General features: G+C 35.6%; 1 protein-coding gene across 1 annotated transcript in view; it reads right to left on the bottom strand.

Annotated features, from left to right (window-relative positions):
- The window catches only part of UFL1 (UFM1 specific ligase 1), a 60343-nt gene that overhangs the window by 36269 nt on the left and 4556 nt on the right, over positions 1-19518 (bottom strand). The window contains 4 exon segments of the mRNA NM_001243440.1: positions 1544-1602; positions 16376-16506; positions 18581-18695; positions 19234-19331. Of these exon segments, the coding sequence (NP_001230369.1) occupies positions 1544-1602; positions 16376-16506; positions 18581-18695; positions 19234-19331 (403 nt within the window).

Below are 19518 nucleotides of genomic sequence, written 5' to 3'. Positions count from 1 at the left end.
TACCTATAACAGAAGTATAACACCATGGTTACTGGATCCAGACAGCCTAAGACCAAACCTCAACTCTACCTACGAACTGACAAACACTGGGCAAGTGTTTCATTTTACTTATGCCTCCATTTTCTCATCTGTGAAATAAGGATAATTATGATCCCATCTCATAGGGCTGTTGTATTCAAGTAAAGTGCTTAGAACATTAGCTGGCATATAATAAATATTCAATAAATATTAACTAACTAAAATATCACCACCACTGTGACAACCACAACCACCACCATCACTACATCAAAATCAAAGGATTAATGCCAGCTTGAGAACTGGATAGTGCTGCCATTAACACCAAATTTATGCTTTTTATTTCAACTCTAACATTTGATTATACACTTTGTTGTTTTAAATATCAAAATTCCTTAAGAAAAGGAAGAAGATAGGAAGGAGTTATTTCTAAGCAAACCAACAAAAACATTCACAAGGTGTCTAGCACCAAGAATGATTTAGGAAAATTAGCCTTAATTTAACATAAATAAAAATTAGTTTACATATGAATTTCAAAATTTCAATGCTAATTAGAGTACATCAGAAGTCTAGATAACTTAATAGACTACAACACATAATTTTAAATTTTGTGTGACTACAACATAAATCCAAGCTAAATTCAAAGTTATCAATTTTATCAATTACTTGAAAAACTTTATCATTACAATGAAATTCCACCAACCCCCAATTATGCAGATCTCCAAATCACCACATTTTGATTTTAAATTTGTTTTAAAAAACTTAAATTCAACTCCAGATTCTGGAAAACATAGTGAATAAAAATTAATTTTTGGTTCTGTATTTGAGCTTTTTTCCCTTATTCATTTTAATTCTTATATTTGCACAGATTCCTGAGTCAAAAGATTAAGTCATTGCTTTTAAAAATTATTTCAGCCAGAGTTCCTGCTGTGGCAAAACAGGATTGGTGGCATCTCTGCAGCATCAGAATACAGGTTCAATTCCTGGCCTCAACAGGTTAAAGGATTAGCTATTGCCACAGCTGCAATGTAGTCACAAATGTGGCTTGGATCTGATTATTGGCCCAGGATCAAAAAAAAAAAAAAAAAAAAATTCCAGCAAACCTTTAAAAACAACAACAAAACTGTTTGAATGCCAAAAAGTTATTTGTAATGCTATAAACTTTTAGTAAAAATTTTTAGCCAAGCACTACTTTGATAAGAAAATGTAGTAAAAATCTGTAAGAAACAAAATGAAAATCATTCTTAATTCTAAAATTTTAAGTCTCTATCTATAAGACAAAAGTATATCTTTATACACACACATAATTTGCTTTTAATTCCACTCTTTTTGCAGTACCCAACATTAATATTTGGTTGGGTACATCAGGTAAGACACATACATGACAACTGGTATACAGAAATACTCAACCAGAAATACTTAAGTTATATAAGTTTTAATGTTAGATAAAAACATTAAAATTGGTTAAGTTTTATAATAACTCTATTCAACAGCGAATTAACTGATGTATAATTTAAACCAAACTCACAGTAAAGAAGTTGTTCCTGAAATCCATATTTTGAAATCAAAGAATTCACTGGTGTAGGCCTTTATGAAAAAGAAACAAAACAAAACCCTTTATCTGTTATAGAATAATACATATTTACGACTTAAAAAAACCAAACTAAGATGATTAGTTAATGAAAGACACAAATTAATTTAGAAGAAAAAAGTGAAGGCAAAAATTGCACCAGAGATCAAGAAGGCAGAACCCAAGGACATGGAACTCACCTCTTTCCACAAATACATCAAAAACACATCTACATGTGGAACAATTCCCATGGACTACCTACTGAATGTAGGCAGATCTCATACAATCAAAATTGTAAGAAACATCAACATGTAACTGGATAGGACAAGAAAGAAAAAGAAAGGAAGAAATTGGGACAGGACCTGTGCTCCTGAGAGAGAGCTCTGAAAGAGGAAATGTTCCTTCACCCTGCCCCCTTCACTAGCTGGAAAACATCCAGGATAGAAAGGGAGCTTCAGGGGCTCAGAGGAGAGTATGGCAACCAACTTGAGGCAGGCATAACAGAGAGTCCTGACCATCTATCTGCACTCCACAGCCTGAGAAGCACATCTGCTAGTGCACACACTGGCTGGGTGCTTAAACTCAGGCTTCAGTGGACAGACTTGGGGACAGGACTAGGGTTGGCTGTGCAGAGACAGCCTGAGGGTGCTAGAGTGTGCTCCTGGCTGCAAGCCGGGGTATATGCAGGACTGAGACCAGGTCTTCTACAAAGCCCCATTGCTAACTTGTGAACAAAGGGATGGCAGGGATCCCACCAGAGCAGCCTTATTCTCTGTGTGCTTAAAGCAGGCATGGTTCTATCTCTTCAGGCCCTGAGAACATGCAAGCACCAGTAGGTTTTCTACATGGGAGGTAGTGCTGAAATCTGAACTGAACCCTAGGAGCCCCAAGACCTCAGAGGCAGAGCTGAAATCTGAGCCATGTCCAGTGGCTGACAGAGCTACAGATTTGCTAACTTTAAAGCTTTGCACCTGTGAGACATCCGAGCAGATTACTGGTGTTCCTGCAGCTGGGGCAAGTCTGCTATTAGCAGCTATGGGCTTTACAGGTGCATGCCCATTGAAGCAGGGCTGGGCTCTAAGCTTATTCCACAGATCCCAAGGCAGGTCCAGGTGTGTAACTACAGCAGTCCTGGTGTCTGACTTAAGTGGATCTACACTGATGGATCTGCACTAGTGGCTTTGTGAACAAAGCACCTGAGGGTCACCAAGGCCAACAGTCTGCATTCCTATAGTTGAGGCAGGGCCAGGGGCAGTGCCAATAACAATATACTTTGTAAGCCCACATATGGGTGACAGGTGACGGTACTGAGTACACTCCCCAGTGGACAGCTCCTGTGGAGGAATACTGAGTGGATCCTCTGCCAGAAGAAGCACTGCATCCCACCAAACTCACATGGAGCTCAAAAACGAATCTGGGGGCTTCTACCACAACAATGGGGAGCATATCCTACCCCTCAACTGGGCTAGTACAACCACAGAGCAAAGATGAAGCTTCACTCAACACCCATCATACCCCTAAAAAGGGGATAAGAGCCAGCACTCTTGGAAGAAAGTCATGGCATATATTCATATTAAAAAGAGCCCTCATACCAAAGATATCAGACTCACATAGGCTATACAGGGATGCTCCCACATAAAAAAAGCCCTTCAAGACTACACTAGATAAGTTTTTCTCCTAAATCCAGAGTCTGAGAAATAGAGTAAAAGGAAGGAGAGGAACCGTTCACAATTAAAAGAACAACAACAACAACAAAAAAAAAATCCCCTGAAAGAACAATGAAACAGACCTCTCTAGTCTACCAGATCCTGAGCTCAAAGAGAAACTAATGAAAATACTGAAGAATTAAGAGCACATATCAACATTAATTCAGATTACTTTACAAAGGAACTAGAAACTATAAGGGGGAGCCAAGATGAAGGTGGGCTAAAGGCAATGAATAGCAGAATGAATGACGTAGAGGAACCACTAAGTGACTTGAAAGATTGAATGGAAATCGCCCAATCAGGACAGCAGATAGAAAGCCAAACGAAAAAAAAATGAAAGTAATATGAGATCTATGTGATAATATAAAGTGCCAATCTACACATATAGGAATATCAGAAGGAGAAGAGAAAAGGGGACTGAAAATGTATTTGGATAAATTAGGGCTGAAAATTCACCAAATCTAAAGAAGGAAACAGATATCCACATACAGGAAGCACAGAGGATCCCAAACAAGATGAACTCAAACAAAACTACACCAAGACGTATTATAATTAAAATGGAAAGAGTTAAAGAGAGGATTTTAAAGGCAGCAAAAGAAAAACAAAGTGTTAGTTACAAGAAAACTCTCATAACGATATCAGCTGATTATAGAAACAGTGCAGGTCAGAGGAATGGCAAGATATATTCAAAGGGCTGAAAGGGAAAAACCTGCAATCTGGAATACTCTACCAGCAGGATTATCATGTAGAATAGAACAGAATATAAGGAATTTCTCAGACAAACCAAAACTTAAAGAAACAACAATACTAAACCTATCCTAATGGAAATATTAAAAGGTTGCCTCTAAATTAGAAAAGAAAAATTTATAAGAGAAAAATCACAATAGGAAAGTAAATCAAATAAACCACTAGAGATTTTTTAAAAAAATCAAAAAGATTTTGTGAAAAGCAAAGAAAACCACAATGAATAAAAAAGGATAAGCATGAAAATGTAAAAGAGGACATCAAAATAATAAAACATGAAGGGAGTAAGAAAATTTAGGTTTTACTTTTTTTAAATAATGTGTTTGAGCTTGTATGACTACCAGTCTAAATGAACTAGTTAGTAATGGGTTAACACACTTAAAAAACAGGTTAACCTTGGGAGTTCCCATTGAGGCTCAGTGAGGTACCCACCCGACTAGTATCCATGAGGACGCAGGTTCAACACCTGGCCTCACTCAGTGGATTAGGATCTGGTACTGCTGTGAGCTGTAATCCTCATTGCTGTGGCTGTGGCACAGACTGGCAGCTGCAGCTCCAATTGACCCCTAGACTGGAAACTTCCATATGCTGCAGGTGCAGCCCTAAAAAACAAAAAACAGCAAGACAAAACAAACAAAAAAACAAGGCAACCAGAAATCAAAAACAACAGATTCACAAAAAACAAAAAGAGGAGAACTTAAGCATAATATCAAAGCAAACCATCAAACCACAAAAGGAAAAGACAGAGAAAGAGAGAGAGGAACAAAGACGACAAAATCAACTGCAAAACAAGGTTTAAACTGGCAATAAATATACATTAATAATTACTTTAAATGTCAATGGATTAAATGCTCCAATCAAAAGAAACAGTGGCAGACGGGATAATAAAACAAGAGCCCACAATATGATGCCTACAAGAGACCCATTTTAGGGCAAAGAACACACATATACTGAGGGTTAGGGGATGGAAAAAGATATTTCATGCAAGTGGAAGTGACAGAAAATTCAGCGAAGTAGGAGATACAAGATTAACATTCAGAAATTAGTTGAATTTCTGTATATTAACAGTGAAATATTAGAAATGGAATATAAAAAAATATCTTTTAAAATCACACCCCCCAAAATTAAATACCTAGGAATAAACCTAAGGAGGTGAAAGACTTATATGCTGTAAACTATAAAACATTAATCAAGGAAATTAAAGAGGATTCAAAGAAATGAAACAATATACTATGCTCTTGGATTGGAAAAAATAAATATTGTTAAAATGGCCATACAACCCAAAGTAATCTACAGATTTAATGTGACCACTATCAAATTACCCATGAAATTTTTCATAGAACTAGAACAAATACTCCAAAAACTTACATGGAACCATAAAAGACCTAGAATTGCCAAAGCAATCTTGAGGAATAACCAAACCAAACCAAACCAAAGCAGTAGGCATAACTCACCCAGACTTCAAACAATATTACAAAGCTACAGTCATCAAGACAGTGTTGTACTGGTACAGAAACAGACATACAGACCAAGGGAACAGAATAGAGAGCCCAAAAATAAAGCCAGATACCTACTGTCAATTAATCTTCAACAAAGGAGACAAGAATATAAAATGGGAAAAAGTTTCTTCAGCAAGTGGTGCTGAGAAAACTGGACAGATGTATGTAAATCAACAAAACTAGAACACACCTTCACACCATGCACACAAACTTAAAATGGCTTAAAGACTTAAATGTAAGACATGACACCATCAAACTCCTAGAAGAGAATACAGGCAAAACATTCTCTGACATAAACCATACAAATGTTGTCTTATGTTAGTCTCACAAGGAAATAGAAATAATAACAAAAATAAATAAATGGGACCTAATTGAACTTACAAGTTTTTACATAGCAAAGGAAACCATAAAAAAAAAAAAATCAGAAACAAAAAGACAACCTATAGGAGAATATAGTTGCAAACAAGGCAATGACAAGGGCTTAATCTCTAAAACATACAAACACCTCATAAAACTCAAGAACAAAACATAACAAACAAAAAACAAAACAACAAACAACCCAATCAAAAATGGGCAGAAGACCTAAACAGACATTTCTCTCCACAGAAGACAAGGATGACCAGCAGACACATGAAAAGATGCTCAACATCACTAATTACTAGAGAAATCCAAATCAAAACTACAATGAGGTACCACCTCACACTGGTCAGAATGGCCACCTTTAAGAAGTCTATGAATAACGAATGCTGGAAAGGGTATGGAGAAAAGGGGACCCCTCCTACACTGGTGGTGAAGGTGAATTGTTACAACCACTATAGAAATCAGTATGGAGCTTCCTCAGAAAATTAAAAGCAGAACTACCATGTGATCCAGCAATCCCCCTCCTGGGCATATATCCAGACAAAACTACAATTCAATAAAATACATATATACCCATGTATTCATAGCAGCACTAATCACAATAGCCAAGCCATAGAAGCAATTAAAATATCCATTGACAGATGAATAAATTAAAAAGATGCAGTACATATATACAATCCAATACTACTCAGCCATAAAAAAGGAGTGAAATAATGCTATTTGCATCAACATGGATGCAACTAGAAATGATCATACTAAGTGAAGTAAATCAGAAAGGAAAAGACAAATACCATATCACTTACAAGTGGAATCCAAAATATGACTGAATCCAAATGAACCTATCTACAAAACAGAGACTCATGGACCTGGAAAATGAACCTGTGGTCGTCAAGGGGTAGGGCAGAGAGAGTGGGATGAATTGGGAATTTGGGATTAATAGATGCAAATTATGGTATTTAGAATGGATAGACAATAGGTGCCACTGTATAGCACAGGGAACTATATCCAGTCTCTTGGAAAAAACCTTGAGGAAGATAATATAAAGAAGATACACACACATACATACATACACATGTATGTATGACTGCTCACTTTCTCTACAGCAGAAAGTAGCACAACATTGTAAATCAAGTAAACATTAATAAAATTTTTTTTTCTTAAAGAAATGAAAGAGAAAGGAGGAGAAGGTGGTATAGTAGTGGGACATGAAGCTCATCTATTCCCCCAAATATATAAAAAATACATCTATATGTGAATGTTTCACACAGAAAATTTGCTGAACACTGGCAAAAGACTTCAGAATTCTGATAGAGAAAGCAAATTGTCACATAACTGGGGAGGATAAAAGAAAGAAGAAAAAAGCTAAAGAGGAAAAAAAAATAAGAAAGGAAGGGGGATGGGACCTGCACCCCCAGGAAGGAGCTGGGAAAGGAGAAAAGTTCCTTTACACTGGGAAGAACCCCCCTACACACAGTGGTGAAATCAGCTGGGACATAGGTGGAAGTTCAGAATCTTGGAGAAGGAGAACATAGCAATTGGTTTGAAGTAATTAAAATGGAGTCAGTCCCGCACAAGTAGCCAGTGCTACCACCCTGCCCTTCCCAGCCCAAGACAACCATCTGTTGGTGCCAACAGGGGTTGGGAACTAAAACTTGGGCTCTGGGGATCAGACTCAGGGAGAGAACTGACTCAGTTCTGTACCCTGAAAACTATAAGATGCTGATGAAAAGAAATCAAAGATGACACAAACAGATGGAAAGCTGTACTATATGCTCTTGGATTGGAAGAATCAATATTATCGCAATGGCTGCACTACCCAAGGCAATCTATGGATTCAGTGCAATCCCTATGAAATTACCAAAGGCATTTTCCACAGAACTAGAGGAAAAAATTTTACAATTTGAATGATAACAGAAAAGACCATGAATAGCCAAAGCAATCTTGAGAAAGAAAAATGGAGCTGGAGGAATCAAGCTCCCTGACTTCAAACTAACTATAAAGCTATAGTCATCAAAATAGTATGCTACTGGCACAAAAATCAGTGAAATAGGAATAAAAAGCCCTGAAATAAACTCATGCACATAAAGTCAATTAATCTGTGATAAAGGAGGCAAGAATATACAATGGAGGAAAAACAGTCTCTTCATTAAGTGGTGTTGGGAAAATTAGACAGCTACATGTAAAAGAATGAAATTAGAATGCTAACGCCATGCACAAAAATAAAATCAAAATGGAAGACCTAAAATGCTAGATCAGATACTATAAAATTCCTATAGAAAAACTAGCAAAACATTCTTTGACATGAATCACAGAAATATTGTTTCTGATCCATCTCCTAGAGTAAATGACAATAAAAACAAAAATAAACAAATGGGACATAATTAAACTTAAAAGCTTTTGCATAGCAAAGGAAGCCACTGACAAAATGAAAAGACAACCCAAAGAATGAGAAAAAAGGGAAACCACCTGCACTGTTGGTGGGAACATAAGCTGGTGCAATCACTGTAGGGAACAGTATGGAGATTCCTTGAAAAATTAAAAATAGAAATGCCATATGATCCAGCAATACCACTTCTGGGCATATATTCTGAGAAAAGCACAACTCAAAAAGATAAATGTACCCCAATGTTCACTACAACACTATTTACAACTGCCAAGACACAGGAGCAATCTAAATTCCCATCGCCAAAGGAATGGATAAAAAAAACGTGGTATACATATACAATGGAATACTTAGCCATGAAAAAAGCATGAAATAATGCCATTTGCAGCAACATGCATACACCTAAAGATTACCATACTAGGTGAAGTAAGTCAGAGAAAGACAAATGTCCTATGAGATCACTAATACGTGGAATCTTATAAAGATGTTATAATAGAATTTACAAAACAGAGAACGGACACAAAGATTTTGAAACCAAACTTAGGGCTACCAAAGGGGAAACTGGGGGAGAGACAAGGGATAAATTAGGGGTTTGGGACCTATATATATACCCAAGAACATATACAAAACAGACAGCTAACAAGGACCTGTATAGTATAGGAAAAAGTATATAATACTGTGCAATAACCTATGTGGGAAAAGAATCTGAAAAGAAATGGACATATGTGTATCTATAACTTATTTACTTGCTGTATGCCTGAAATTGACACAGCATTGTAAGTCAACCATATTCCAATAAAATTAAAAAAAATGAAAGATGAGAAATAACAATTGATATTGCACAAATACAAAAACCGTAAGAGAATACCAGAAACAATTATGTGCCAATAAATTCAACAACCAAGAACAGACAAGTTTCTAGAAACATAAAAGCCTACCAAAACTGAATAAAGAGGTAGAAAACTTGAACAGACCAATCAATTGATATGAAATAGAATCTATAATTTAAAAAACTCAGTGCAAACAAAAGTCCAGGACTATGTGGCTTCAATGGGAAATTTTACCAAATATACAAAGATCTGGAAGAATATCATGGTATTTTTATCAAACACACAAAGAACATACTGGAAGAATATGGCAGTATATTACTCAGCCACAAAAAAGAATGAAATAATGCCATTTGCATCAACATGGGTAGATCTAGAGATTATCACACTAAGCCATGTTGGTTATACAGTGAAAGATAAACATCACAGGATATCACTTCCATGTAGAATATAAAAAAAGGATACAAATGAACTTATCTACAGAACAGAAACAGACTCAAAGACTTTGAAAACAAACTCATGGGGGAGTTCCAATAGTGGCTCAGCAGGTTATAAATCCGACTAGTATCCACGAGGATGCAAGTTCAATTCCTGGTCTTGCTCAGTGGGTTAAGGATCCAGTGTTGCTGTAAGCTGTGGTGTAGACCACAGACGTGGCTCAGAACCCACATTGCTGTGGCTGTGGCAGAGGCTGGCAGCTCTAGCTCTAATTTGATCCCTAGCCTGAACTTCCATATGCCACAGGAGTGGCCCTAAAAAGCAAACAAAACGCCCAAAAAACTTATGGTTACCAAAGGGAAGAGGTAGGGGCAGGGGATGGGTGATCTGGGGGTTGGAGATTAGCATATGCACACTGAGGTATATGGACTGATTGACCAAAGGGACCTGCTGAATAGCACAGGGAACTCTACCCAAATATTCTATGATAATCTATGTGGCAAAGACTTTGAAAGAGAATGGATGTGTGTACATATACAACTGAGTCACTCTACTGTATAGCAGAAATTATTGAAACACTGGAAAGCAACTCTACTTGAATAAAACTTTAAAAAAGAAAAAAAACAACAACTAATATTGATTCCTCTCAAAATCTTCCAAAGGAATGATGAGGAAGGATCACTCCCAGGGAGATGGTAGCTTCATTCTAAGAAAAAACACTTATGAATAAACTTGACCAAAGAGGTAAAAGACTCATATGCCAAAAATAATAAAACACTGAATAAAGGAAATTGAAGATAATTCAAAGAAAAGGATAGATGTCCCATGCTCCTGGAATGGAAGAATTAATATTATTAAAACAGCCATACTACCCAAAACAACTCACAGATTTATAAGTTTCCATCGTGACTAGTATGCATGAGAATGTGGGTTCAATCCTGTCCTTGCTCAGTGGGTTGAGGATCTGGCGTTGTGATGGGCTGTGGTATAGGTTGCAGATGCAGCTCAGATACTGAGTGTCTGTGGCTGTGGCATAGGCCAGCAGCTGCAGCTCTGATTCAACCCCTAGTCTGGAACTTCCATATGCTGTGGGTGCGGCCCTAAAACAAACAAACAAACAAAAAAACAAACAAAAAACTTACAGATTTAATGTGAGCCCTATCAAATTACCCATGACATTTTTCACAGAACTAGAACAAATAATCCAAAAAAATTATATAGAACCATGAAAGACTCAGAATTGCCAAGGCAATCCTGAGGAAAAAGAACAATGCTGGAGGCATAACTGTCCCAGACTTCAGACAATACTACAAAGCTACCGTAATCAAAACTGAGTGGTACTGGCACAAAAACAAACATGGATCAATGGAACAGAATAGAGAACCCAGAAATATACCCAGACACCTACTGTCACTTAAATTTTGACAGAGAAGGTAAGAATATAAATGGGAAAAAGATAGTCTCTTCAACATGTGGTACAGGGAAAGTTGGACAGCCCCATGTAAATCAAGGAAGTTAGGACTCTCACACACTACATAAAAAAATTAACTTAAAATTCCTTAAAGACACAAATATAAGACATGGCACCATTAAACTCCTAGAAGAAACATAGGCAAAACATTTTCTGACATAAATTTTATCAGTGTTTTCTTAGGTCAGTCTCCCAAGGTAACAGAAATAAAAGCAATGTGACCTAATCAAACTCACAATCTTTTGTACAGCAAAGGATCCATAAACAAAAGAAAAAACCCCACAGAATGGGAGAAATTATTTGCAAACAAAGTGACCAACAAGGGATTAATCTTCAAAATACATAAAGAGCTCATACAACTCAATAACAAAAAAATAAACAACCAACAAAAAAATGGGCAGAAGACCTAAACAGGGCCATTAAAGGTGCATTAAAAAGTCCTCTACAGCACTAATTATTGCAGAAATGCAAATCAAAACTATAATGAAGTATCATCACATACCAGTCAGAATGGCCATTATTAAAAATCTGTAAACAATAAATGTTACAGAGGGTGTTTAGAAATGGGAACCTTCTTACACTGATGATGGAAATGTAAATTGGTACAACCACTATGGAAAACAGCATGGAGGTGCCTCAGAAAACTAAAAATAGTTGCCATATGATCCAGCAATCCCACTGCTGGGCATAGGTCCTGAGAAAACTCTAATTTGGAAAGAGCACTGTTTACAACAGTCAAGACATGGAAACAATCTAAATGTCCATCAACCGATGAATGGATACAGAAGATGTGGTGGTATACAATGGAATACTACTCAGCCATTAAAAAGAATGAAATAGTGCAGCAACATGGATGGACCTGGAGATTATCATATCAAGTGAAGCTAAGTCAGAGAAAGTCAAATACCATATGAAATCACTTATATGTGGGACTCTAGAATATGATACAAATGAACTTATTTACAAAATAGAAATAGACTCACATAGAACACAAACTTAGAGCAAATGGGGTGGCAAGGTGTAAACTAAGAGTTTGGGATTGGCAGATACAAAGTACCATATATAAACAACAAAGTCGTACTGTTATCGCCTAGGGAACTGTATTTAATAAATAAACCATAATGGGAAAGAACAAGAAAGAAATATATATACATAATATGTATAATAATCACTCGTTGTACACCAGAAACCAATACTGTAAATCTATAAAGAAAAAAAAATTGTACCAAATTTTACATCTTTAATCAGAATTATGCTACTGAGATACTAGGTAACTGACAGGTCTTCCCAATCTGGGATCAATTTATTTTCCCACCAAAATTTCACCTCAAATTTAATGATTCTTAACTATCTGTCTTGCCCTTTATTGCATGTTTATTTTTCTTCATTCTCTTAGTTCTGTCTGGAAGGCTCTTTTCCCACCTGGGAAGTCAGTGAATGTTATTGGATTCTATTTTTAAAGAAAAAAGAGATCACACACGTATTGAAAGGAATATGGAATGATGTATTCCAGTTAAGGTGCATGACTGGAAGAGATCCAATTTAAATATCTTTTGCTTTTTAGTATTTTCTTTCCTTCCTTTTTTTTTTTTTTTGCTGCACCTGTGGCACGTGCAAGTTCCTAAGCTAGGGGTCAAATTGGAGCTGAAGCTGCCAGCCTATATCACAGCCACAGCAACACAGGATCTGAGCCGCTTATGTGACCCACGTTGTAGATTGAGGCAATGCAGGATCCTTAACCCACTGTATGAGCCCAGGGACTGAACCCACATCCTTATGGATACTAGTTGGGTTCTTAACCCACTGAGACACAACAGGAACTCCTTATTAGTATTTTCTGTGATAACTGTATACATTTCTTAAAAAAAAAAAAAAACTTTAATGAGATATACATAATTTATATATAAATCTACTCGATCCTAAATATACAATCCAATTATCTTAATACCTTTATAGAGTTGAGTGATGAACACTACAATCCAGTTTTAAAACTTTTCTATCACCCAAAAAGTTCGTTCTGAGAAACTCAGGGCTACTTTGAGTCAGAAAAATATTATTTGTTGAAACTGATAACTACACTCACCACTAATAATTAGTCAGAAAAAGGATAAATATTTGTTAACAGGAAAAAATATTTTTCGTTTTTCTTTTTGACTAAGTAATAAATAAATGTAAAGAGTATAAGAAGTTACAAAACTGAGTCCCCCTTCATTTTCACCATTCAGCTGCTCATTTCCTTTCACGGAAAAAAAACTACTGTCATCCATTTCTTGTGTTAGGAGGGTGATCTCTATAATCTGTTAGAGCCTATGTGGAGTAAAGAGGGCATCCACATAGGGAAGAGAGCTATAGCAACAATGGGAGATCAGTGACAAAAAAGGGAATTATTCAAAAAAGTAACTACATTAAAGATAATAGGAGCTAGGTTTCTCATGGTCAGAGATAAGAGTTATGGAAAAAGAAAAAATGTATGGTGTTGAAAGAGAACTGGAGGTATCAGTGTTAACTCATGGTTTCTGATACACAAAGATAAAGATAAAGAAATACAGACACAGAGGGTGGTGTATTAATGTGTATATGTGTATCCCTTATCTATTTGCTGAGAGAGCTTGGGAGCAGGAAAGATCTAAAGCAATAAGCAATTTAGTGTCTAGATCCTGGTTTCTAAATACTACACTCTAGTAAAAGGAACCAGGGCTTCTAGGAGAAATGGCTGGTTCCAAGGTTGGTCCAGGGAAAGTATGAACTGAGGCCAGAACTTCTTGTTGTGCCAGAAAAAAGTTTTGCAAGAATGATGGGGATCTGTCAAAAGGACACAGAAGCCAGCCTAAAGGTCCTGCCACTAGCTAAATCAGAGCCAATTTGAAAATCTAAGTAATGATAAAAATAAATTATATCCAATGACAATTATTGGAAACCCTAAGTCCATAGTGATTTAATAAATGAATACATTGAAAATTTTACGAAAAACTCACATCATCTCAAACTGCCCTCCCACAAATACTTAAAAATAAAGAGAAAACAAGAGTTCCCTTTGTGGTTCAGTGGTTAAAGAACCCAACTAGGATCCATGAGGTTGCGGGTTTGATTCCCTGACCTTGCTAAGTGGGTTAAGGATCTGGAGTTGCAGTAGCTGTAGCATAGGCTGGCAGCTGCAGTTCCGATGTAACCCCTAACCTGGGAACTTCCAAGCCGCAGGTGTGGCCCTAAAATACACACACACAAAAGAGAAAACAAGCAGCTTTATAAAAAGCCTATCATATATTTCCTTATTAATGAAGTCACAATGCACTTCATCGGAAACTGGAAAAATATAAATTGTATGCTGCCTGACAGGGTTCAATGACAAGAACACATAATCACTTCTGTGATATTCCTGCCAAAGATGCATAACCTGAATACCAGCATGCAAAAACAGCAGAAAAGAAAAACTGAATATTCTACAAAATAACTGGCCTGTAATCTTCAAAAGTGTCAAGGTCATGGAAGTCAAGGAAAAACCAGGTTAAGTGTTCCAGATTGAAGGTGACTAAGGAGAAATGATAATTAAAGGCAACAAGTGATTTTGACCTGGATCCTTTCTCAATAAAGACTATTATTGGAAAAACTAGTAAAACACAAATGGGATTCAAGGTAGTATTATAGTTCTACAGGACATTGTCCTTGTTTGTAGGAAATACTTTTTTTTTAAAGTATTTGTGGTTATGAGACATCATGTCAGTCACTTTCTCTCAAATGGGACAGAAAAAAAAAGGTTCTCTTACAACTTTTCTCTGTAGGTGTTAGATTAAAAAAAAAAAAGAAAGAAAGGAGAAAACTGTTGCATTAAGTTGCAAGCTCTCCTTTTAAGCTTCTAGTCTTTTGTTCCAATCACCATGGCTGCCACGTAAATAATGTCTTGAAAGGTAGCAAGAGTAGAAGAAGGGAGAGTTGTTAGACAGCTACTAAAACAGTCCAGGTAAAAAACAGACTGAAGTGGTGAGAATGGTGATGTCAGAGAAGCAAAGATTACATAAATATTTAGAACAAAGAATTCAAAAGATGCTGTATATGGAAAGGGGTGTAAGAGAAAGGATGGTATAAAGGATGACTCCCAGTTTTCTGGCAAAACCACCCTGATGATGACTTATACTGGTAACAGAAGTGGACGTGGAAGAATTAATTCAAAATGGGGGTGGAGTGGAACAGCTCAGAGGTAGTGAGTTATTTTAAATATGTTGAATTTGAGGCACTTGTAAAACATTTCAATAAAGATGCTGTACATGTAGTATGAGTGTGAAATTTAAAAGAAAGGTAAAAGCACCTAGGAAGACAGGGCAGGACTGAGACAATGGCCTAAAACAAAACTTAAAAGGCTAGGGAAAGGAGAAAGAGACAGAAAAGGTGACTTATAAGGTACAGCCAAGAGAGGTTAAGAAGAAACCAGTAAAAAAGTGTGGTATTAAAAAAAAAAAGGGATGAGAACATTTCAAGAAGGAAGATGCAACAGTAGTTAAATACTGCTGCAAAGTCAAGTAAAACAAGGACAGAAAATACCCATTAGATTTAATGACACTGAGATCACTGCTATGTTAAGTGGTAGAAGCCAGATGGGTGAGTTAACAAGTGACAGAAGGTAAGAAAACTGAGACAGTAACTGTAGGCATCAATTTAAGAAGGTTCACTTTAATGAAAGGAATAAACAAGGTGGTAGAGGGAGTAGAATATGGGGTTGAAAGAGATTTGATTGTTTTAAAATGGGAGAAATCTGGACATATTTTAACATGGGTGGGATCCAAAAATCACAGAGATAAGCTTAATGACATAGGAGACAGGAGATAACTGAGAATGTAGGTTTTCTTAATTCCACACTGGAGTTTGTCACACAGGCCCCAAACATCTCAAAAATTCTTATTTTAGAAAAGTTAAAGTGATTTTCAAGTAACATTTTTTCATTAGAATTCTAGAATGTTATTTAACTAAAAGAGCTCTAAAGTCATCCAGCCCTATCTGAGTCTCAAAGAAGTTAAGTGACTTACTTATCTGCTCAAGGTCACATGGTTACTACCTGATAGAGCTACCCGAGGACTTCTGACCTTAAACTCTATGCTTTTTTCAGGATCCCAGGGTGACACTGCATATGACACTGTATGTGCTCTGCAGAAGGGCATCTAGGTCCTAGGGTGGTAGGGAAGGAGAGGAGATGGGGTTGGAGAGAGTGCAACTACATTCTAAGGCCTGGAATCCCTATTCCTATTTCACAGAAGCTCTTCTTCTATTTGTTTTATAAACTAGGGTCTTGAATGAGATTTTGCATTAAGAAAAAAAAAGCAAACCATGATTAAAGAAATGTAAAAATACACATACTTTAAAAGATGCTTACCGGGTAATAGCACTGAACAGCCCACGGATGCGTGCTTTATGTCTAGCTACAAAAGCTTCAGTATATATTACTCCTCTGTTATCAAGATCAATGTGTCCATTAATAATTTTACCTAGTCGCTGAGTTAGTGCCTAAGGGTAAAGATGAATAAAAATTTGCATTAATTTGAAAGAACAAAGTTGCACATTTACATTTGTACAGTCTTACTAAAGTCATGCTGCATGCTGAGGTTGTATTAATCATATGATGGAGAAATTTCAGCAAGCATGAAGTATATATATAATAAGCTAAAATGAAGACTGTGGATCTAGGAAACTTCATAATCTTATGACAAAGCCAAGAAGTGAATGAGTCAAATAGCTGATATGTTAAAAGGCTCAGCTAATAAGGCCTATTTCTATGGTAAAATAAAAGAGACTGATTAACCAATATCCCAGACACAGCCAGCATGAAACACAGACAACCAAAACGTATACATGGGTCTTAGAGAAGACCCTATGTCGAGCTTCCAACAATAATAAAGAGAAATGTTATTCCAAGATTCTGTGGCCCAAGAATACATAAGACCTGAAAAGTTATCTTCTATGATGCAAATATTAACAGGTTATCTGTGTCCAGAGATCTACACTGACAACCCGATTTCTTGGTAATCTCAAGAGAGTATTTGTCCATAGGTACATTATGACTAGGATCAAGTACATATGAAATAAGCCTAAACAATATTTCACACCCCAGGACAAGTTAAATCTACTCCAGTCAGCCTGGCTGATATTGTTAGGGTACAGAAAAAGGTTTTCAAACAACTTCTTAATGAACTTTTAGAATACTGCCTGTGACAGAAAAATTAGAACTGGAAAATATTAAGAAACCATATATATTTTCAAAATGTGTCATTAACACAATTTTATAAGAAATCATTTGTATCTGTTCAGATACTTTTACTTAAAAATGTTTAAAATATTTTTTAACCTTTTTGATTTACATATATTTGTAAATCTTGATTATATATATTCCCTACAGGAACCCAGGCTCTTGAAATGTTTTGTAAAATACATCTATGCCTTAAATGTTAATTCTGATACAATTAGGAGAAATCACTCTTAAAACAGCTAAGTAGATTTGTTTTATTGTAAATTAATCTCATGCAATTATGGTTTAGTAAATTTTTGGAAACTGTATTTTCTTAAAGTGATATATACCTAAAAAAGACTTGGCTTTCCCCTTATTTGTTCCAGCAACCCAAAACAAAACTATAATTTATTGAGTACTTCCACTATGCGAGCCATTTCACTAGGTATCCTATGTATATAACCTCACTGAAGGCAATGAAAAATTATTCCCATTTTCATAAATGTAACTTGAAACACAAAATGTAACTTGAAACACAAAATTTTCTTAACTGAATTACTATGCAGTGGCAGAGATAGACTTCAAATTAAGGTCTGTTTAACTCCAGAGCCCATGCACTTTCCACTGTACCAACTGGACTTCTGAATTCTAAAATGTCAAACCACTTTAAGAAAAAAGAAATAACAAACAAGGAAATAGCCTGTATTTTCAGGGCAGCTTTGTTTTACATTATGAATCAAGCTATGTGATTTGAGAATTCACATAAGCACCTAAAATTAAGAGGATATAAGAGATTCCTTACATTGACAGTTTAGAGGAGCTAAAAAGGTGACATCAAGAGATGTTGGTACTATTGACATTTGGGGGAAGAAAATTCTTTGTTGGGGGCATGTTCTGTGCACTGTAGGATGTTTAGCAGCATCCTTGACCTTTACCCCAAAAGAGGTCAGTAATATCCCCTCTAAATTATAATCTTCATCAGTTATTTCTTAAAATATGACCATGCAATCAAAACTGTAGATATCTGGTTAAAGTTTCTTATAGCTGATATGAGAAGCATTAAATAAACCTATGTACTTATGGTATACTTGCTACTGCATCAAAGCAAACTTAAGAACTTAAGTCTATTAAGTTTAGGGTGTCTCTGGATACAGGAAGATTATAACCATTTTTAAACAATCTCACCAGAGCCATCAATGTATAAGTGCCCCCCAAATATACTGCTACAACATCAGTAGTTAAATATTTGCAAAAAATCAATTAATGGTAAGAAAGTTTAGGTTTTTTTCCTCCCATTAGAATGCTTTGGTTATTGATCTGAAAAGACTTATTTTACTATTAAGAAAAAAAAAATACCTGTGTCAGAAAGTTTCCAGGAAGATCATAGGTTTTACATAGTTCTGATATGGTTACCTGACCACTTTCTTGTAATTTATCATTTACCTCTTCTGCTAACCGATCCAAATAGTTCCTAATATTTAAAAAAAATTTAAAAAAGGGAAAAAAACAATTAGGAATTAGGATTTTCCTCTATCTTTTAATTTCTGTTGAAGTAAGGTATGCCACAAAAATAATGAATATAGTAAGTTTAGGTAAATACCAATTGTCACTTATTCTGAAAATGATTTTCTTCTTGTCAATGTAATTAAGTTTAAGATTAATCAAATAATAAATGCTGGAATTGTTTTCAACAATTAAAATTCTGTAGTCATTTTCATCAATATTTTTGGAACAATTTTGCATTCAGAGTTAAGGTCATATAAGAAAAATAATAAATTGTGTTTTGTGTTGCTTTAAAATAATAGAAAAAAATAAAAGTTAATATTATTTCCGAGTACTCCACACAATTAAGCACTTACTTTTTTAAGTACAATGATCCTTATGATGAGAACTAGCTCTAGAAGAGTTCTAAACAAAATGCCGCAGTGGTCACAATTGTTCTAATTTTAAATATAAATTTACTTACAAAAAAAGAAACACAACAAAGTGCTCTTTAATATTGTACTTACTCATCTATCAATTGTCCCAACACTAGTTGAACATGTTTTTCTGATTTAATGATGTCACCAACTCTATTTTCAATATGAGTCAGATCCACATTAATTACCTGAAGAATAAGTACAAATTCTATTAGTGATAAGTTCATACTGTTTCTTAAGTTTGAATTTACATATTTAGAACTTTTTAAATAACTTACTTATCCTTAGGTGAATTTCAAATTGATTTGAAATATTATAAAAAGTCTCAAAAAAATTAGATGCTCCTTGCTTATTTACTTTCATTTCTGAACTATT

Source organism: Sus scrofa, chromosome 1 (genome assembly GCF_000003025.6).
Source record: "Sus scrofa isolate TJ Tabasco breed Duroc chromosome 1, Sscrofa11.1, whole genome shotgun sequence".
Taxonomy (NCBI): Eukaryota; Metazoa; Chordata; class Mammalia; order Artiodactyla; family Suidae; genus Sus; species Sus scrofa.
This window is presented reverse-complemented; position numbering and strand designations above follow the sequence as displayed.